Source organism: Aspergillus brasiliensis, assembly GCF_001889945.1.
Source record: "Aspergillus brasiliensis CBS 101740 unplaced genomic scaffold ASPBRscaffold_4, whole genome shotgun sequence".
Lineage (NCBI taxonomy): Eukaryota > Fungi > Ascomycota > Eurotiomycetes > Eurotiales > Aspergillaceae > Aspergillus > Aspergillus brasiliensis.
The window spans coordinates 1,285,755-1,301,659 of NW_027137445.1; the positions used below are offsets into that span (position 1 = coordinate 1,285,755).

General features: G+C 52.3%; 4 protein-coding genes across 4 annotated transcripts; 1 reads left to right on the top strand and 3 right to left on the bottom strand.

Moving 5' to 3' along the window:
- Positions 1–257: 257 nt before the first annotated feature.
- Positions 258–1,433, bottom strand: ppm1 (protein C-terminal leucine carboxyl O-methyltransferase ppm1; the record flags this gene model as incomplete). Its single annotated transcript, XM_067617455.1, has 2 exons — positions 258–1,105; positions 1,172–1,433. 2 exons carry the CDS (start codon positions 1,431–1,433, stop codon positions 258–260), a joined length of 1,110 nt encoding a protein of 369 aa, XP_067480754.1.
- A 186-nt stretch (positions 1,434–1,619) lies between these two features.
- On the bottom strand, positions 1,620–7,201 carry ASPBRDRAFT_41189 (ubiquitin-protein ligase RKR1). The gene is made up of 8 exons (XM_067624509.1): positions 6,686–7,201; positions 6,227–6,620; positions 4,445–6,173; positions 3,548–4,395; positions 3,079–3,495; positions 2,657–3,030; positions 2,308–2,607; positions 1,620–2,252 (listed from the first exon to the last, which is right to left on the bottom strand). Exons 1-8 carry the CDS (start codon positions 6,983–6,985, stop codon positions 1,731–1,733), a joined length of 4,884 nt encoding a protein of 1,627 aa, XP_067480755.1. The 5' UTR covers positions 6,986–7,201; the 3' UTR covers positions 1,620–1,730.
- Positions 7,202–7,344: 143 nt separating this feature from the next.
- Positions 7,345–10,209, top strand: ASPBRDRAFT_41190 (TFIIH/NER complex ATP-dependent 5'-3' DNA helicase subunit RAD3). The gene is made up of 4 exons (XM_067624510.1): positions 7,345–7,397; positions 7,469–7,925; positions 7,976–8,092; positions 8,150–10,209. Exons 1-4 carry the CDS (start codon positions 7,381–7,383, stop codon positions 9,965–9,967), a joined length of 2,409 nt encoding a protein of 802 aa, XP_067480756.1. The 5' UTR covers positions 7,345–7,380; the 3' UTR covers positions 9,968–10,209.
- ASPBRDRAFT_149173 (DNA-directed RNA polymerase I core subunit RPA190) lies at positions 10,190–15,777 on the bottom strand. The gene is made up of 4 exons (XM_067619302.1): positions 15,513–15,777; positions 14,939–15,430; positions 12,095–14,873; positions 10,190–12,033 (listed from the first exon to the last, which is right to left on the bottom strand). The coding sequence occupies exons 1-4, from the start codon at positions 15,695–15,697 to the stop codon at positions 10,444–10,446; spliced, it is 5,046 nt and encodes a 1,681-aa protein (XP_067480757.1). The 5' UTR covers positions 15,698–15,777; the 3' UTR covers positions 10,190–10,443.
- Between the last annotated feature and the right edge of the window lie 128 nt (positions 15,778–15,905).

The window sequence follows — 15,905 nt, forward strand, 5'->3', positions numbered from 1 at the left end:
TAGGCAATAATTGTCAATAATAATGGTAGACAAGGGGTCGGTCCTGGAGGTAGTTGAATGCACGTTTGCTTGAGCTGCCATGGTGTCCATCTTGATTCCACTTCTTCTCCTCTTTCTCGCCCCTTGGCCTGTGCGCTCAACGTGGATTTTCATTCATATATAATAATTATATGATAGTCTGGGGAACTACTCAGGGACAATAAATTAACTACGCAGCTAGCTCTCACGTATGACGCACACACTAGCTAGATAACTACTCACTCCTCCTGCCCTTCCATCTCTCTCCATTCCTCAAACACTCCCCCAGGAACATCCCTCCACCCCCAAGCAACACAATAATGTCGCGCCAATAATCTCCACTCCTCCATCTCATCCAACATCTCCAACCCTGCCACCCGCTCCTTCTCCCGCTCGCTCACCCACCTCTCCCAGATGAAGTCCACATCTGCCGCCGCCTGCCCCCCATCTAGTCCCAACTCCCGTAACCTCCGTCGCTGTGCGCCCAGCGACGCATACTCCTGCAGTGTCTGCAACTGAATCCCCCGGGTAGCTAGATTCGCCACCATCGTGCGCCCGAACGCATCATCGGGTCGGACGGGCTCGTACAGAATCAACCCTACCGGCGTGGTCGCCGGGAAGATGGTCTCTGTGAAGTGGCGAACTACCGAGCTGGCGTCGCTGGGGGTGAGGTATACGAGACAACACTCAGACAGAAGGAGGGTGGGGAGTGTAGGATCGAGGCCTGGGAGGACGGGGGAGGTGGGTAGATTGCGGAGATCGAGGGGGTGAAGGTGGTAGGAGGGCGAGTGGAGGGCGTCGTTGCTTGGGGAGATTTCGACCGTGTCGCTGCTGCTGCTGCTGCTGAGAACGCGTTGAAGGAGAGGTGCTGCGCGGATGAGTTTGATCTTGGCGGAAGTGTTAACGGAGAAGTCGATCTCGTGGTAGACTAGATTAGATGCGTTACAAGTCGGAGAGGAGAGGAGACGAAAGATGCGCGTGTCGGTGCCAGCACCCAGGGAGATGATTTGTTTCTTGGGGTGAGAGGGATGGGCGTTCAGGAAGCGGGTGACGAGGCGGTCGATGGCGGTGGTGCGGACGTAGGTACCTGTAGATGGTTAGGAGATGAGTGCTGGTGGAAAAGTAAGATGATGTCTGTCAGAGGTAAAGGTACCTCTGTTGATGATGGGAAGTCGACGGGTTTCCAAGCCCGGAGGCGTCAATGCAGGTGCGTAGACATCGTCGAGATAGCCCAGGTTCACGGCGCTGAGGCGGGAGACGCTGGCGTCATTATCGGTGCCCTGCACCACGCGGTCTTTGCCGCCGTGAGACCCGTGACCTGCATCACCAGTCTGGCCCCCTCCGCGGGTTCGAAAACGGCCGCGACCACCGCCGCGACGCAAGGTGTTGAGGTTGGGAATCTGTGAGGCGGACATTTGGCGAGAAGATGGAGAAGCTCAAGTTGGAGCTCCGCGGCGGCGCTGCGGCAAAGTTCGTGGGCCCCGCGGTGCCGCCCCACTGCGACTGATCAGGTAGTAAGTAGTGCTTCCTAGATAAGTTGGATACAAATACAAAATCATCTACTCTATCAAGCAATACTGCTGATGAGTGTTGATGTATAATGACGATGACGAGATGGACAGATACTAATAGTCATCGAATAATGCAGCATCATGATGATACTCCTACTGTATAACTACTACTCTATGTACAGCTCTATTCCTTCCACTCCCCTATACATAAACAAAATTGTTCCGGCATAGCGGGCATGTGCTCTGGTTACTGCTCTTAAACCACCGGAATAGACACACCGAGTGGAAGGTGTTCTTGCACGTCGCGCACCGCTTGTTCGGGGTCTGCATGTCCGTCGAGATGACCGAGTAGCAGATTGCGCACTCGCTCTGTCCCTTGAGCGCTCCCTGCACGTTCTTCCGGAACGCCAGCAGTCCATCCACCAAATTGCCATTGGCAAACATAATCACGCCTTGGATGGTCAGCAACCAGCTGCGCCACTTCTTCTCGTCCACAAGCACACGGCTTCGACTCACAACCAACGCTGGCTGCAGAGGATAAGCCGGTGGAAGGGACAGAGACAATGCCACCGGTGGCGACTCTTCGTCCACCGGGATACTAGCGATAATTTCCGCTGTCTTGGGCGAGATCTTCACGTTCAGCGCCCGCTCTTCGTTCGGATCCTGGGTAGATGTCCATTCAGTGACTCCCCGCAGCGAGTCCTCAATAACCAAAGGTGAGATCTAATGCAGTGTTAGTTTACAATGAGAACAACCCAGTCTATTCAGGACAGCTTACGAATTTCTCAGTCCAGGATTCCACTGGTCCCTTGATGCGCTTCTTCGTATCGAGCCACCAGCCCTTGGTCATGTTGGCCAGGTGCCTCAAGCACAAGAAATACAAATGCACGAGAAGCCATTGGATCTCCTTCTCAGCGCTCTCGGACTGATCGAGCTCAAAGGAGCGGATGTCAAATCTAGATGCATCCACCATCTTCCCGCCTGATCGCTGAAGGAAGTCGAACATGAACTCCAAGAGTGGGCTGAGACTCTCGTTGTCCTTGATACTAGCCACGTAGTTTTCTTGGAGAGTGAGAGACTGTAACGGTTAGCGAACCAGTCCCTACAGCAAGGCACTCAGGACATACCGCATTGACAAAGTGGTCGAAAACCACCTTCCAGCTTAGTAGGTACGACCGTAGTTCGGCCCACATCCTATCGTCGCCATATGCGGCGTTGACCCCTTCGATAGTTGGCGCTTCGAGCAGCAGAGACATCAGCTCATCAGGCAGTCCGACAGTCGTCTTCGACAGTGCCACATCAAATGACACTTGCTCTTGCACACTAGGGATGTACCGATGGAGGATGGTGTAGGCGGCGCGTTGCACCGCGGGGCTCTGTGCTGTGATAAGCGGGAAGAATCTGCTTGCGTCCTCCAGGTGATCAACCGGGATAACGTTGAAGAAGCGACATAACATATCAACAGCAACATCTCGTGGTTGGTGGAAGGTGGTGGAGGAATCTGCCTGGTCAGCATATAACCTAATGACCGTGTATCCGACACACTCACCGAATTTCTGGAGCGTTGACGTCAAGCTGTTAAAGAGCGTGTTCTTCCGATCAGACCACGCATCCTTCACATCGTCGTTACTCTCCTCGTCGCCTGCGATTGACTGGAGACGGGCGAAGAGTCTGAATGACGAGAGAAGGGCAGGAATGGCTTCATCGCTACCACCAGTCTCTTGCCATGTGGTAGCAAGGATATCCATACAATCCTCCCAGTGAGAGCCGTAGATTTCCTGTAGGTTAGGGAGCATCACTGCCAGGACTTGGAAAATCTCGGCCTTGATGCTCAAAGACGCGTCCTCAGACTGAAGACATTGGATAAGATGTTTGATCAGAAACACCAACCGCTGGGTGGGAATGGAAGCCGCAACCTCTTCTTCTCCAGTTAACAGGAGGTTCAAGAGGACCAACTTGCGAAGACCTGGTCTATATTAGCAGGTTGACATGACAGAGTAAACCGGGCCTTGACAAACCGTCTTTGCTCTCTTCATTTGGCTTCAGCCCCGTGGAGTCTGCGACAAACTCGTTACACAATCGTGTACCAGCAGGGTTAGAGAGTATGGCATTTCGCAACACGGCCACCCAGGAGGCCGATCGAATAGCGTTCGCCTTTCGCATGTCCCTGCAAAGTTGTGTCACCTCTTCCGTTGGCCGACTCTTGCTTGAAGAATCCACAGCCTCCATGATCTTCACAAATGCTACCCCAACTTGGTAGTCTAACGGAGAAAGGCCGTCCAGCTTTTCGATCTGGCTTGTCCAGAATGTAGAGAGCAAGGAACCGACCGTCTGTCCTTTTGCGGCTTCGTTCTGTTTGTGCGACTGGGCCCAGTCATTGACGGCTTTCCGGCCATCGCTGACTATTTCCATGTACTCCTCGCGTTGCTCGGGGTGTGTGATGCCGGTTATTCCATTACAGTTCTGGACGCTCAAGTCGTCATCGATAAGCTGCACTGTTAGGGGTATATTGTAGAACAGTGTCTCAAGCTCCTCAGTGTCCAGATGTTCGACAATATCAAATGAAGAAAGAATCCTGACGGTGTAGAATGCCAATCGGAAAGCCGACGAGCAGTTATGGGAGTCGCGCGGGATACGTGCGTAGCGTTCCCGGAATGCGTCTGACACATTGCGATCAACGAGATGCACCGTACCGGCGAGCGGACTGGTGACGGCAGCTGATAGCCGCGGTGGGAGCTCGAGGAAAGGCCCAAGGGAATCCTCCCAAGCTTGACGAGACGGCAGGATGTCCTTCGCTACTTTTCCAATGTCCGCAGGAGCGACATTCTGTAGCAGCTCTTCCGCGATGCCTAACATCGACTCGACGCTGGTGCCGTTAGCTTCTCTTTCTCTCCTATCGTTGGACCACAACTTACGAAAGTGACATTTCATTAACATTGTTGAACTGGTGCTGCAGGATCTCGAAGCTTGATTTGGCGCTTGTCTCACTGACGACGGACTCTTTCAGAGTCTTAGACAGCGACTCCGCGAGACTAGCTACTTCTTCGTCCGATGACTCGGTGAGAAACAGCAGCTTACCAGACAACTTTGAGCCCTGGCCTCCGCTCTGGAAGTTTCGCACAGCACTGGGGACCGAACTGGAAATCCGAGAAAGTCCGTGGAGCGTGTCAAATACCTTGCTCTCTTCAGACAGGGCATCAACTATAGACAGGAAAATCGAGTCCGCCAATTGCCCGTGCGAGGTATGGTTCTGTAGCACTGCAACAACAATGGACCAGTGAAGGTCGCTGCCCTTACAGGCTTGATCTAAAGCTCGCATAACAAGAGAAACCAGACCACTCTTGTCACCTACTTCCTGGAAATCAAGAGTGGAAAGAAGCTTCTGGACAGCATGTACATTTGACGATTCTGGATCCGATTGTGCCACACGCTCAACCACTCTCTCGAAGCTGGGTCCGAAACCTTCCCATGATCGGCAAGACATGATAATAGATACCAAACGATCGGCGGATGGCGATGCTAGAAGTTCAGGCGCATCTTCTTGAACAAAGCTCAACAAAGACTGGGAGCCTTGGGCGATTTGCGGGACTTTGCGTACTATTTCTTCCACAACCGCAGCCGCCCCGTAAGGCTTGCCATTTCTAGATCGCAACACCTCCAAACAGTTATCGAGTAACGTGAGGTCTGTGTTCTTGAAGACTTCCACAATGCCTGTCTCATGAGCAGTATCATGCAGACGCGAAAGTAACAAGGCTTCCAAGGCCAACAAACGCTCCGCCTGCACACATACGGCATCCTGTGAGGACTTGAAATCCTTGGACTGTTCCGGTGACGACAACTTGACGGCTTCAAGTAGGTCATCAGACATCTTCGTCCACAGCTGCTCGATCACCGCTTTGTAGCCTTTCGCTGTCACTGCGACGAGACAATCCGTGCAAATAGATTCGGCTGCCGGACCGGGAAGTGTCCATTGAGAACGATCTTGTTCAGGCTTGACATGTTGCATAACCAATGGAGCAAGCCTCTCCTGCAGAAATCTCACTCTATCGTCCTCAACAAGTCGATGAGCAAGCCACATTGAGGTGTCAATGTAGGCTTTCCAACCAACCGCACGGTTCTGGCGAGGCTCATCCCTAGAAGTAAGTCCTTCCTGGAACGACTCTGTTAACACGACCGCACTAGACAGCCCAAGAGTAGTGTCGGATGTAGATTGCGAATCAATTTTGGCCAGCGTTTCAAATGGGATCGTCTGGAGCAATTGGCAAAGGTTCGGCCAGAAGGAGCTTAGACCGTTTTGTGAACCTTTCTGTATGTATTGGAGAAGTCTCTTCGAAGGGGATGATTTCCCAGAATAGTCCTCCGTCCATAATTGGGGTCTTGCAGACGTTACCCTCAAGATCGTCTCTGAAAGCTCTGTTGCGGAGCCAAGTTGGGGACTGTGCAAGGCCTTGCCAATCAAGGCGGCACTGATGAGCTTCCAATCAAGCTCCTCAGGCTCCTTAGACACAGCTGACCGAGTAAGAATGTAGAGCGATTTGCGCACAAAAGGATCGTCGTGATAAGAAAGTGCCCATAGAGATTTGCTGCATAGGAGAGTTTCTATGGTCGGCAGATCCTTCTGTAGATCTTCATGAGTCGAGTGTCCTGCATGTGCTCTTCTTAGTGGATGTTCCGAACAATATGACGTTTACGCTTACCTAGGACTCGGTTGAATAACAAGAGCGCAGTACCGGCTACGCGCGCATACTTTGCCTCTGCATCATCGGGCTTAACCGTTCGTTCATCGCTCAATGTCAGAGCAGTCTGCTGCAGGATGACATCATCCACAAATTCCAGGATAGCGCTCTGATAGACCTTCCACACGCCGCTTCTCTTCTCGTCAGTCGAGAAGACGCGGGTGAAAGACTCCAGAGCAGACTGGTGGACAGGTCTATCATTATCATAGATCCCCGCCAGCCACGCGCCAATCACCTTGGGTAAAAAGCGAGCAATTCGCTTTCCTACTAGACTGGCAATCGATCCTTGAGTAGAATGAGCGGTCTGCCTCACCCTTCGGGACAGATCTATGGAAGCGCGGGGATAGATTTTAACCTGCCGATATTCCAAACCACGATCAACTTGCTATTCCGGGGCGCATAATGTGAAGATAGACCTACCCAAGCTTCCAGGAACCCGTCATCAAGCGTCCCGCTGCGACTCTCAACACTTGCGACGTGTTCTCGTAGATCATCTAGCGCCCTCGTTCTGGTGACTTCATCCTTCTTTAGGAAGTTCTTGAACGCAATCGCCAATTGTGCTTCCGATATCCGGGAAAGATCCGGCGGCTCGGCCACATATGTAAGAGATGATGGCTCTTTTCCTTGGCTAGAAAATGTGCCCGAGAACCCACCAAAGCCGCCGAACGTGCTGGCAGCAGCCCGGCTGCTTGAGGCCTGAGACTTGAACTTCTTGCTCATAGTAGAGTGGGGGAAGCGGGATGTAAAGAGAATGACGGAATGCGCGTGTATAGCATAGAAGTAGAGCAAGTCACGACCATAGAAGAGAGGCTTAAGTGAACCTGATGTTTTCAACTCTTAGCTAGCCAACCCAAGCTACCTGTTCAAGGGTCTTTCATCCCACAATGCCCCTGGGATCCTGCAGGTTCTTGCTTCGATACCGATAATTGATAATCGAGGCTCCCCGCCGTTAAAAGCGGCGTGATTACATTATCGGCGTCTCTATCGGGCAGTGCACGTGATCTGGTGTCATCGATTCCCGATTGGGCAAAAGCCGACGCGGTCTAGAAGATCCTCCGAAAGGCGCCCCAAAGGCGATCCTCATCTTCTCTCGAGCATCACGCTCTTCTTTCACCATGAAATTCTTTATCGAGTATGTACTGCCCTTTAGATAGCTCTGGGACTAAATCGAGAGCTGTCAAACTGACTCTCCCCATCTACTAGTGATCTCCCCGTCCTTTTCCCGTATCCACGTATCTATCCCGAACAATATGCCTACATGTGCGATCTTAAGAAAAGCCTCGATGCCGGGGGCCACTGTGTCCTGGAGATGCCCTCCGGGACCGGAAAGACGGTATCGCTTCTCTCGTTGATTGTCGCCTACCAGCAGCATTATCCGGAGCACCGAAAGCTCATCTACTGTTCTCGAACCATGTCCGAGATTGAGAAGGCCTTGGCCGAGCTGAAGGAGCTGATGAAATTTCGGGCTGAGCAACTTGGGTATACGGAAGATTTCCGCGCGCTGGGCCTGACAAGTCGAAAGAACCTATGTCTTCATCCGTCTGTCAAGAGGGAAAAGAGTGGCGCGGTGGTCGATGCAAGGTGCCGGAGCTTAACTGCAGGCTTCGTCAAAGAGAAGAAAGAGCGGGGTGAGGACGTTGAACTTTGCGTATATCATGAGGTATGGAGCTTGTGATCCGGATTCGAGCTGTCTTATAACGTGTTCTACAGAACCTCGATCTGCTTGAGCCGCACAATCTCGTTCCTCCCGGAGTCTTCACCCTCGATGGTCTACTCAAATACGGAGAAGAACATAAACAATGCCCTTACTTTTCAGCCCGGCGCATGGTACGACTCCCTTTGATAGGGCTTTAGTCACTGCAAACATACTCACAAATTGTTTAGATGCCCTTTTGTAACGTTATCATCTACTCTTACCACTACCTGCTGGACCCCAAAATCGCCGAGAGGGTATCGCGAGAGCTTTCTAAGGATTGTATCGTGGTCTTCGATGAGGCCCATAATATTGACAACGTCTGTATCGAGTCGCTAAGTATCGACCTGACGGAGGACTCGTTACGGAAAGCGACGAGAGGGGCGAACAACCTGGAACGCAAGATCAATGAGATGAAGACTTCCGATGCGGAAAAGCTCCAGAACGAGTACTCGAAGCTTGTTGAAGGTCTACAAGCAGCCGAACAAGCAAGGGAGGAGGATCAGTTCATCTCAAACCCTGTCCTTCCGGATGATCTGCTCAAGGAAGCCGTGCCGGGAAATATTCGACGAGCGGAGCACTTCGTATCCTTCCTTAAGAGATTTATCGAATACCTCAAAACCCGAATGAAAGTCATGCATACTATATCCGAAACGCCTCCTTCCTTCTTAACCCACGTGAAGGATCTGACCTATATCGAGCGGAAGCCTTTGCGCTTTTGCGCCGAACGGCTAACCTCGCTCGTGCGAACCCTAGAGCTCATCAACATAGAAGACTACCAGCCGCTCCAGGAGGTAGCAACATTCGCGACTCTAGTTGCAACATACGAGAAAGGATTCCTCCTGATCCTGGAGCCTTTCGAGTCAGAAGCAGCGACTGTTCCCAACCCGGTACTGCATTTCACCTGCTTAGATGCCGCTATTGCCATCAAGCCAGTGTTCGACCGATTCAGCTCCGTCATTATTACTTCAGGAACGCTATCCCCTCTCGAGATGTACCCCAAGATGCTAGGATTCAACGCCGTAATGCAGGAGTCCTACAGCATGACACTTGCACGTCGATCTTTCTTACCCATGGTCGTAACCCGCGGATCGGATCAGGCGCAGATATCCTCATCCTTCCAAATCCGCAACGATCCCGGAGTCGTCCGAAACTATGGCAACCTCGTCTTAGAATTTTCCCGAATCACCCCCGACGGCATTGTCGTCTTCTTCCCCTCTTACCTATATATGGAATCCATCATCAGCATGTGGCAAGGCATGGGCATTCTCGACTCAATCTGGAACTACAAATTGATCCTCGTTGAAACGCCCGATGCGCAAGAATCCTCCCTCGCTCTAGAAACCTACCGAACAGCCTGCTGCAACGGTCGAGGCGCCCTCCTCCTCTGCGTCGCACGAGGCAAAGTCTCCGAAGGAATCGATTTCGACCACCACTACGGCCGCGCCGTGATCAATATTGGCGTTCCCTTCCAATACACCGAGTCCCGTATCCTGAAAGCGCGTCTCGAGTTCCTGCGCGAAAACTACCGCATCCGCGAAAACGACTTCCTCTCCTTCGACGCCATGCGTCACGCCGCTCAATGCTTGGGTCGCGTCCTTCGTGGAAAGGATGACTACGGGGTCATGGTGCTCGCCGATCGTCGATTTCAGAAAAAGCGCAACCAGCTCCCCAAGTGGATCAATCAGGCCATGTTGGAAAGTGAAACCAACCTCAGTACTGATATGGCGGTAGCTACCGCCAAGAATTTCCTGCGGACGATGGCCCAGCCATTCAAGGCTAGGGATCAAGAAGGGATTTCGACGTGGAGCTTGGCTGACATTGAAAGACATCGAGAGAAACAGAGGTTGGAGGAGGAACGGGCTCAGCGAGAAGTACCTCAAAATCTTGCTTATGGCGCTGCCGCGGCTGCTCCTCACAACGGGGTGCGTAATGGTGCTGCTGGTGGTGCGGATGAGTTCGACGATGACATTGATAATGAAGATTTGATGATGTTGGATGCGCAGTGAAGCTAAAGTCCTTATTGGCTTTAGTTCTGAGTTAATATATCTATTCATTCGCTCGGTTGCATTTGTTTCTGTTTTGGTCTTACTTCATCCCCTCAGCAGTCCTTGCATAACATGCATGCATGATACCACGGTTTCAAGTCTGGTGTTCAATTGGGTCATCAAAGTGTACAATATACAAGGCGTGCTTGATTGATAAAAATAGGAAACCAATCTATTTTAATTTTTCAGTATCCAGAATTTTTTTTCTATTGGTTGCTTGTACTATATAGATAGAGGATGCGATCTGTGCAAAGAAAACTTCAACTTTTTTCTTATTCCCGCTGAAAGACAACTGCAGAGAGATCGTTGGACACGTCAGACAAGAACAGTAAGGAAAGGAAAGGAGAAATAAAAAGTAGAAATACAGAAACTAATGATTTTGCACATATACAATATGATATGAAAAAAGCTGGTGAAATGCAACACGCCCATTATATTTACGCCACAGGAGCAAGGACATCGAAGGCACCAGTACCGACGGTTCCGGTGCGACCAACGACGATTCTGGCACTGGGACTCTTGAGGTTATCAAAGTCTCTCTCAACGACGGCCTCCTTGAGGTATCCGACGGTGGTTTCGAAACTCATCTTAGCCAGCGGTGATGAGCCGTCCTTGACAAGACCGTTACGGTTGAAGGGGCGGAAACCACCCGACTGGGTCATCACGTCACCAATCAGGTTCAGATGACGGTTATCGACGGAGATACTGTGACCCTGGAAAACGTCGGACATTTCCTTGACGATCGAGGCACGCGCGGCTTCGACACCGTAGAGGTTGAGCATGTCGTGGATGGAGTTGGTGTAGAGGGAGTGAGGCTTGATGATGTCTTGGTAGTCGCGCATGGCAAGCAGGTTGACACCATCGGTGATGACGTGCGCAGGTTCACCCTTGATCGGGTCGGCTTCGACGAACGTGCAGTTGCCGAGGCCAGGGATGGACTGGATGACTGCGCTGCGGCAAGCATCCTCCACCAGAGGCAGAAGCAGGAGCTTGGGAGTATCGATGTCGTACTGCAGCTGGATAGTGCAAGATCCTCCGTCGCGGGGGTTGAACTTGAATTGCGTGACTTCCTGGTACTGGTTCTTGATATCCTCTTCGCGCAGCTTCGTGTCCTTTGCCTCGCCCTCGGACTCTTCATCGGAAGAATCATCCATCTCAACATCACGCTTCTCGCCGGCGGTACCCTCTTCGTCCTCGTCGGCATCGTCCTCGTCGGCATCCTGCTGCCGGACCATGTCCACCTCCTCATCCTCGGGGCCTTCGTAAGAGACCTGGTTGGACCGGTTCTGAGTGCCTCGGGCACGCTTGGCGTCGTCCTCATCGTCTTCAACGTCGTCGTCAGCCGGCTCTGCGTCGGCATCAGCGCCGCGAGGTCCGTCCTGTACGGTGCCAACGGAAGCACCAATCTCAGGCTGAGCAGTAGAGTACTTCTTCAGGGTCTTCTCATCGAGACGCTTCTTGAGTTCAGCCTTGGTGAGTTTGACAAGCTTAGGAATGAGCTTCTTCTGCAACGTGTTCTGCACATCCTTCGTCGTGATGGCGTATTCGGCAGTGTACTCGTCGGCGGGGAAGAAGGTGATATCGATGTCGTAAACCTTAGCCTTGACACTACCCGAGGAGACTCGCTCTCTGACTTGAACCTTATCAACAACCTCCGCGATGCTGAGCTTGCTGATAGCCTTGGCAAATCTTTCGGAGTGCTCCTTAGACAGCTCGTCGTTCAAGATCAAAGTCATCGTAGGGGTCATGATATGGGCACTAGCAGTCATAACGATTTCACGCAGACGGGGGATACCCAGTGTCACGTTCTTCGCCGAGTGACCAGCCAAGTGGAAGGTGTTCAGGGTCATCTGAGTGGACGGTTCACCGATAGACTGACCGGCAACGATACCGATTGCCTCACCAGGGTCGACGACAGACTTCATGTACTTCATGTTCATGAGAGTGTTGAATGCCTTCTTGCTGATGATACCGTTCACGTCCTTCTTCTTGTCCTTAAGAAGCTTGTCTGGGTTGGCATCCTCGTACTGGAAGCGAAATCGTTAGTCTCGGTAATTCGTCTCGTTTTGGAGTTTCGAATAGTCTTACCTTTTTGAGAGCTTGCGAGAAACTCTCCGAGATACTGCCCAGGTTACCTCCGGGGTGGTAGAGAGAAAGAACCGGGTCCATGGCTTCGACCTTTCCTGTCTTGCGCACCTTCTTCATGGCATCCTTATGCCAGTTTGCGACCTCCTCCTTCTCCAAGTTGTGGAAGTCACTGGTCAGGTTGACCTGGGACATGATGGACACGTAGTTCGAGGCCAGGAAATCGAAGTCCTTCAGGTGGACCTGTTTCGTAATATCCAGACCATCCTCACCATACAAGAACTGGACGATTGAGCCATCAGTGGCTTCGCGGACCGAGCTGTCGTATTCCGCCCTCAAGCCTTCCATACCCTTGATCAGACAACGCTGCAAGTATCCGGATCTAGAGGTCTTAACAGCAGTATCAATCAAACCTTCACGACCAGCCATGGCGTGGAAGTAGTATTCCTGGGGCTTGATACCAGTCAAGAAACGACCACAGACATAACCGCCAGCCATGGGATTCGTGTCAAATGCTCTGAAAGATGGCAGAGTCTTGCCGCTAACCATGACGGGTACACGGCGACCTTCCAAAACCTGTTGGCCCAGATTGCAGGAAATCAGGTTGGCATTGACGCTCGAACCCTTAGCTCCGGAAATTGTCATAGACTGCATCTGGTTCCACGGGAAGGGCTTGACCAGACCATTCGGAAGACAGGCCTTGGTGATCTCGGTCGAGAGCTTCGCGGTGCGAGCGTTTGAAACACTATCAAGGCCGCCCTGCTTTTCATCGTCCCGGAGAACCTCCTCCATACGTCGCCGCAGCTCGGCATCCTGATCGGGCACAGTAGTCTGGTCGAGGGTGACATACTTCAATGCAACCTCCCGACCGATGGCAGCAGCTTCGCTAATCTTCTCTTTACGAACGCGGTCGCCCTCCGGGGTCAGTCGAAGATCATCGATACCGCAAGTAAAGGCACGCATGTTCAGGAATCTCGTCAGAAGACGACCAAGGATACTCATCAGCCGACCAGCGATGGTATGTCCGTAAATTTCGTGGATGGCATCGATCAAACCACCAGCTGTGGGACCAATCTGCTTCTTGTCTAGGATACCACAAAGCAACTCTCCATCCTTGAAGATGACCTCTCCTTCCTCGTTACCCTCGCCCCAACGGTCTCCCGGGGTGGAAGACTTGCTCTTCAGGTTGAGACCAGCCCTGTCGGGAGGCATGATATTCTTGAGGATAGTCGTGATAATCTGCTTACCAGTCCAAAGACGCTTCGGCCGGATCACCGTGGGGCCCACAGTCTGGATCCGGTCAGAAATTGTGTGAGAGTTCTCGGGTCTCAAGCAGCTGTACAACAGCTGGTAGTAGTCTTCTTCATCGAAGAAGCTGTCTCGGCAAGTAAACCACGTTCCCATGGAGATGTGATCCTGAATCAGACCTCTCAGGGGCTTGCCAGATGTTGCGACAAGGTACTGGTGGTCTGCATCCGCAAGCATCATAGCCTCCGATCGAGCGAGCTCGTTCTGAGGGAAGTGCATGTTCATCTCATCACCGTCGAAATCCGCGTTGTAAGTATTACAGTTAGCGTAGTGCATGCGAATAGTCCTTTCGTTAGGAAGAACGCGAGCTTTGTGACCCATGATGGATGGCTTGTGGAGGGTAGGCTGACGGTTCATCAAAACGATATCACCGGTGGTGAGATGGCGATAGACCTTCTTGTTGCGCGATCCTTTCATGCGCCAATTGGAGGGGGCAAGCAGCTGGTTTGCCAACGCCGTCCGCTCATCCAGACTCTTAAACCTGAGGTTGGTAACTTGGCCAAATTCGTTCTCGATAGCAGAAGCACCAGGGTATTTGTCTGGACCATTGATAACAGCCTGCTTCATCTCCCAGAAGTTGTGGTTCGTCACCGGCTCGGGATAGGTCAACTTCTTCGCGAACACCATAGGAACACCGATTTCGTTGGTTTCGATGTTGGGGTCAGGCGAGATAACACTTCGAGCAGCAAAGTTGACACGCTTTCCCATCATGTTCTTCCGGAATAGACCTTCCTTCTTTTCGAGATATTGCTTGATACCCATCGGAGCGGCGGCGGCGGCGGGTCCGTTGAGATTACCACGGTCACGGTCAATAAGCATGTTGACGGTGTCCTGGAGGGTGACAATCGAGTGAAGGAGATCGCGATAATCCCGCACGCGCGTAGTAGAGTCGGCGCCCGCGCTCTGCCTCTCCTTGCTGATCTGGTTGATGATGTCGCAGTTCTTCAAGATCGCTGTGAAGGACTGGTTCTGCTGAGCCTCCATGATCTGACCAGGTCCCTGCGGTGCCGCAGGACGGTACTTGTTGGGCGGCACCAGGATGTTCTTGATAAAGAACATATCCGCACTAACCCGGGACTCCTTTTTCGGCAATGGTCGGCAGTTGTAGACCAGGCTCAAAATCTCCTCCTCTTTCTCGAAAAGTAGCGTCATCGCGGCGTGGACTTCGGGAGAGGGCATGAACTGCTGGGTCTCGCCAACGGCCTGCTTCTTGCTCTCAGCTTGGGCCACAATCGCATTTCCACGCGCAACCTCCTCCTCTGCCCCATGTGTCTCAGAAGTGGTGCTAACATTGTCGGAAACCCCGTTAGCAAGCGCCTGCTTCTCCTTGGAAGTAAGCTTCTTGGCTTGCTGGAGAAGAACCAGGGAATTCGGTATTTGAAATCCAGCTTGCGTCATGGTAAGTCTAGACTTCTCGGGCAAAGCCTTTCGGAAAATCTTCGAGGACCGATCTTTCCGGTATGACGGGGACAGTCTGTGCGCCTGGATCAGTGACGAGGTCTTGCAAAAGGTTGCGTGTAGAGAATGTCAGGAACGTACCCGCTGCAGCTGGCGCACTTTTTCACAGCGCCAATGTCTTTGAAGAATTCTCTGACAAGTGCTCGTCTCTGCTCCGCAGCGAGCGGGTTTTTCGAGCCAGCCATGAGACCGCGTAACCTTCCATCTGCCTGCGCTTGGCGGATACATTTCTTGACATAAGAATTTCTGCGGGCGATAATGTCATCGTCGTCCTCGTCCTCACTGCTAGACCCTTCACCGTCCTTGTTCGTCTTCTTCTTGTCGGATCCCTTGCCGCCCATCGTATCGATATTAGCTACCTCGTCGACCAAGCCATACTGCAGCAGGCGCAATTTGCAGCTGTAGGTATTGACGTTGACTCGGCTCATCTGGAAACGGTGGCAGTAGACACACTGGCCCTTGAGCAAACGGTACAGCTGGTCGAAATGCGTGACATTGTACACATGGACAGGGAGTTCAATGTGTCCGGGATGGCCAGTACAAGACCATGAGGTTTGGCGACATGTCGTGCAACTGGAGACTGTCAGCTGCGATTCGCATACGCAAAGTACGCGATGGCAAGAGTTTGCGGAAAGCAAAGAGGGAAGATCCTTACACATGGTCACCCCATGCACCCATAGCCGGGTCATAGAGACCACCGGGAACGGGGTTGTTGAAGGAATCCAGCGTCGGAGTATTATGGATTCGCTTTACCGAGATGGCCTTGATGTCTTCATCATTGTAGACACCAAAGTCAATCCCCGCAATGGAGGAGGCCACGGGCCGAGCGAAGGTAGTCATGATTCCCCTGGCAGCCGCTTGAGCGACAAACGACGCTGGCGGTGCAAATTCTGGGTCTCGTGGGGGGTTGCAGGCCTGGGAAACAGAAAGGCGGGTTCGTCGGTCTCGACGATGCGAAAAGTTTCACCCAACTTTTTTTCTGCCGTGCGACACCGCCGGCGGACCCACGTTGGCACTTGCAGCGCCCCGTGATTTGAGATCCTTTCCT

Coding starts and splice junctions, on each gene's coding strand:
- ASPBRDRAFT_41189 (XM_067624509.1), bottom strand. CDS start 6,985: ATGAGCAAGAAGTTCAAGTCTCAGGCCTCAAGCAGCCGGGCTGCTGCC. Junction 3,031..3,078: donor GTCAACGCTCCAGAAATTCG/GTGAGTGTGTCG, acceptor CTGACCAGGCAG/ATTCCTCCACCACCTTCCAC. Junction 2,253..2,307: donor AATCCTGGACTGAGAAATTC/GTAAGCTGTCCT, acceptor ACACTGCATTAG/ATCTCACCTTTGGTTATTGA.
- ASPBRDRAFT_41190 (XM_067624510.1), top strand. Junction 7,926..7,975: donor AACTTTGCGTATATCATGAG/GTATGGAGCTTG, acceptor CGTGTTCTACAG/AACCTCGATCTGCTTGAGCC. Junction 8,093..8,149: donor ACTTTTCAGCCCGGCGCATG/GTACGACTCCCT, acceptor CAAATTGTTTAG/ATGCCCTTTTGTAACGTTAT.
- ASPBRDRAFT_149173 (XM_067619302.1), bottom strand. CDS start 15,697: ATGACTACCTTCGCTCGGCCCGTGGCCTCCTCCATTGCGGGGATTGAC. Junction 15,431..15,512: donor GGTGCATGGGGTGACCATGT/GTAAGGATCTTC, acceptor GACAGTCTCCAG/TTGCACGACATGTCGCCAAA. Junction 14,874..14,938: donor AAGTGCGCCAGCTGCAGCGG/GTACGTTCCTGA, acceptor CCAGGCGCACAG/ACTGTCCCCGTCATACCGGA.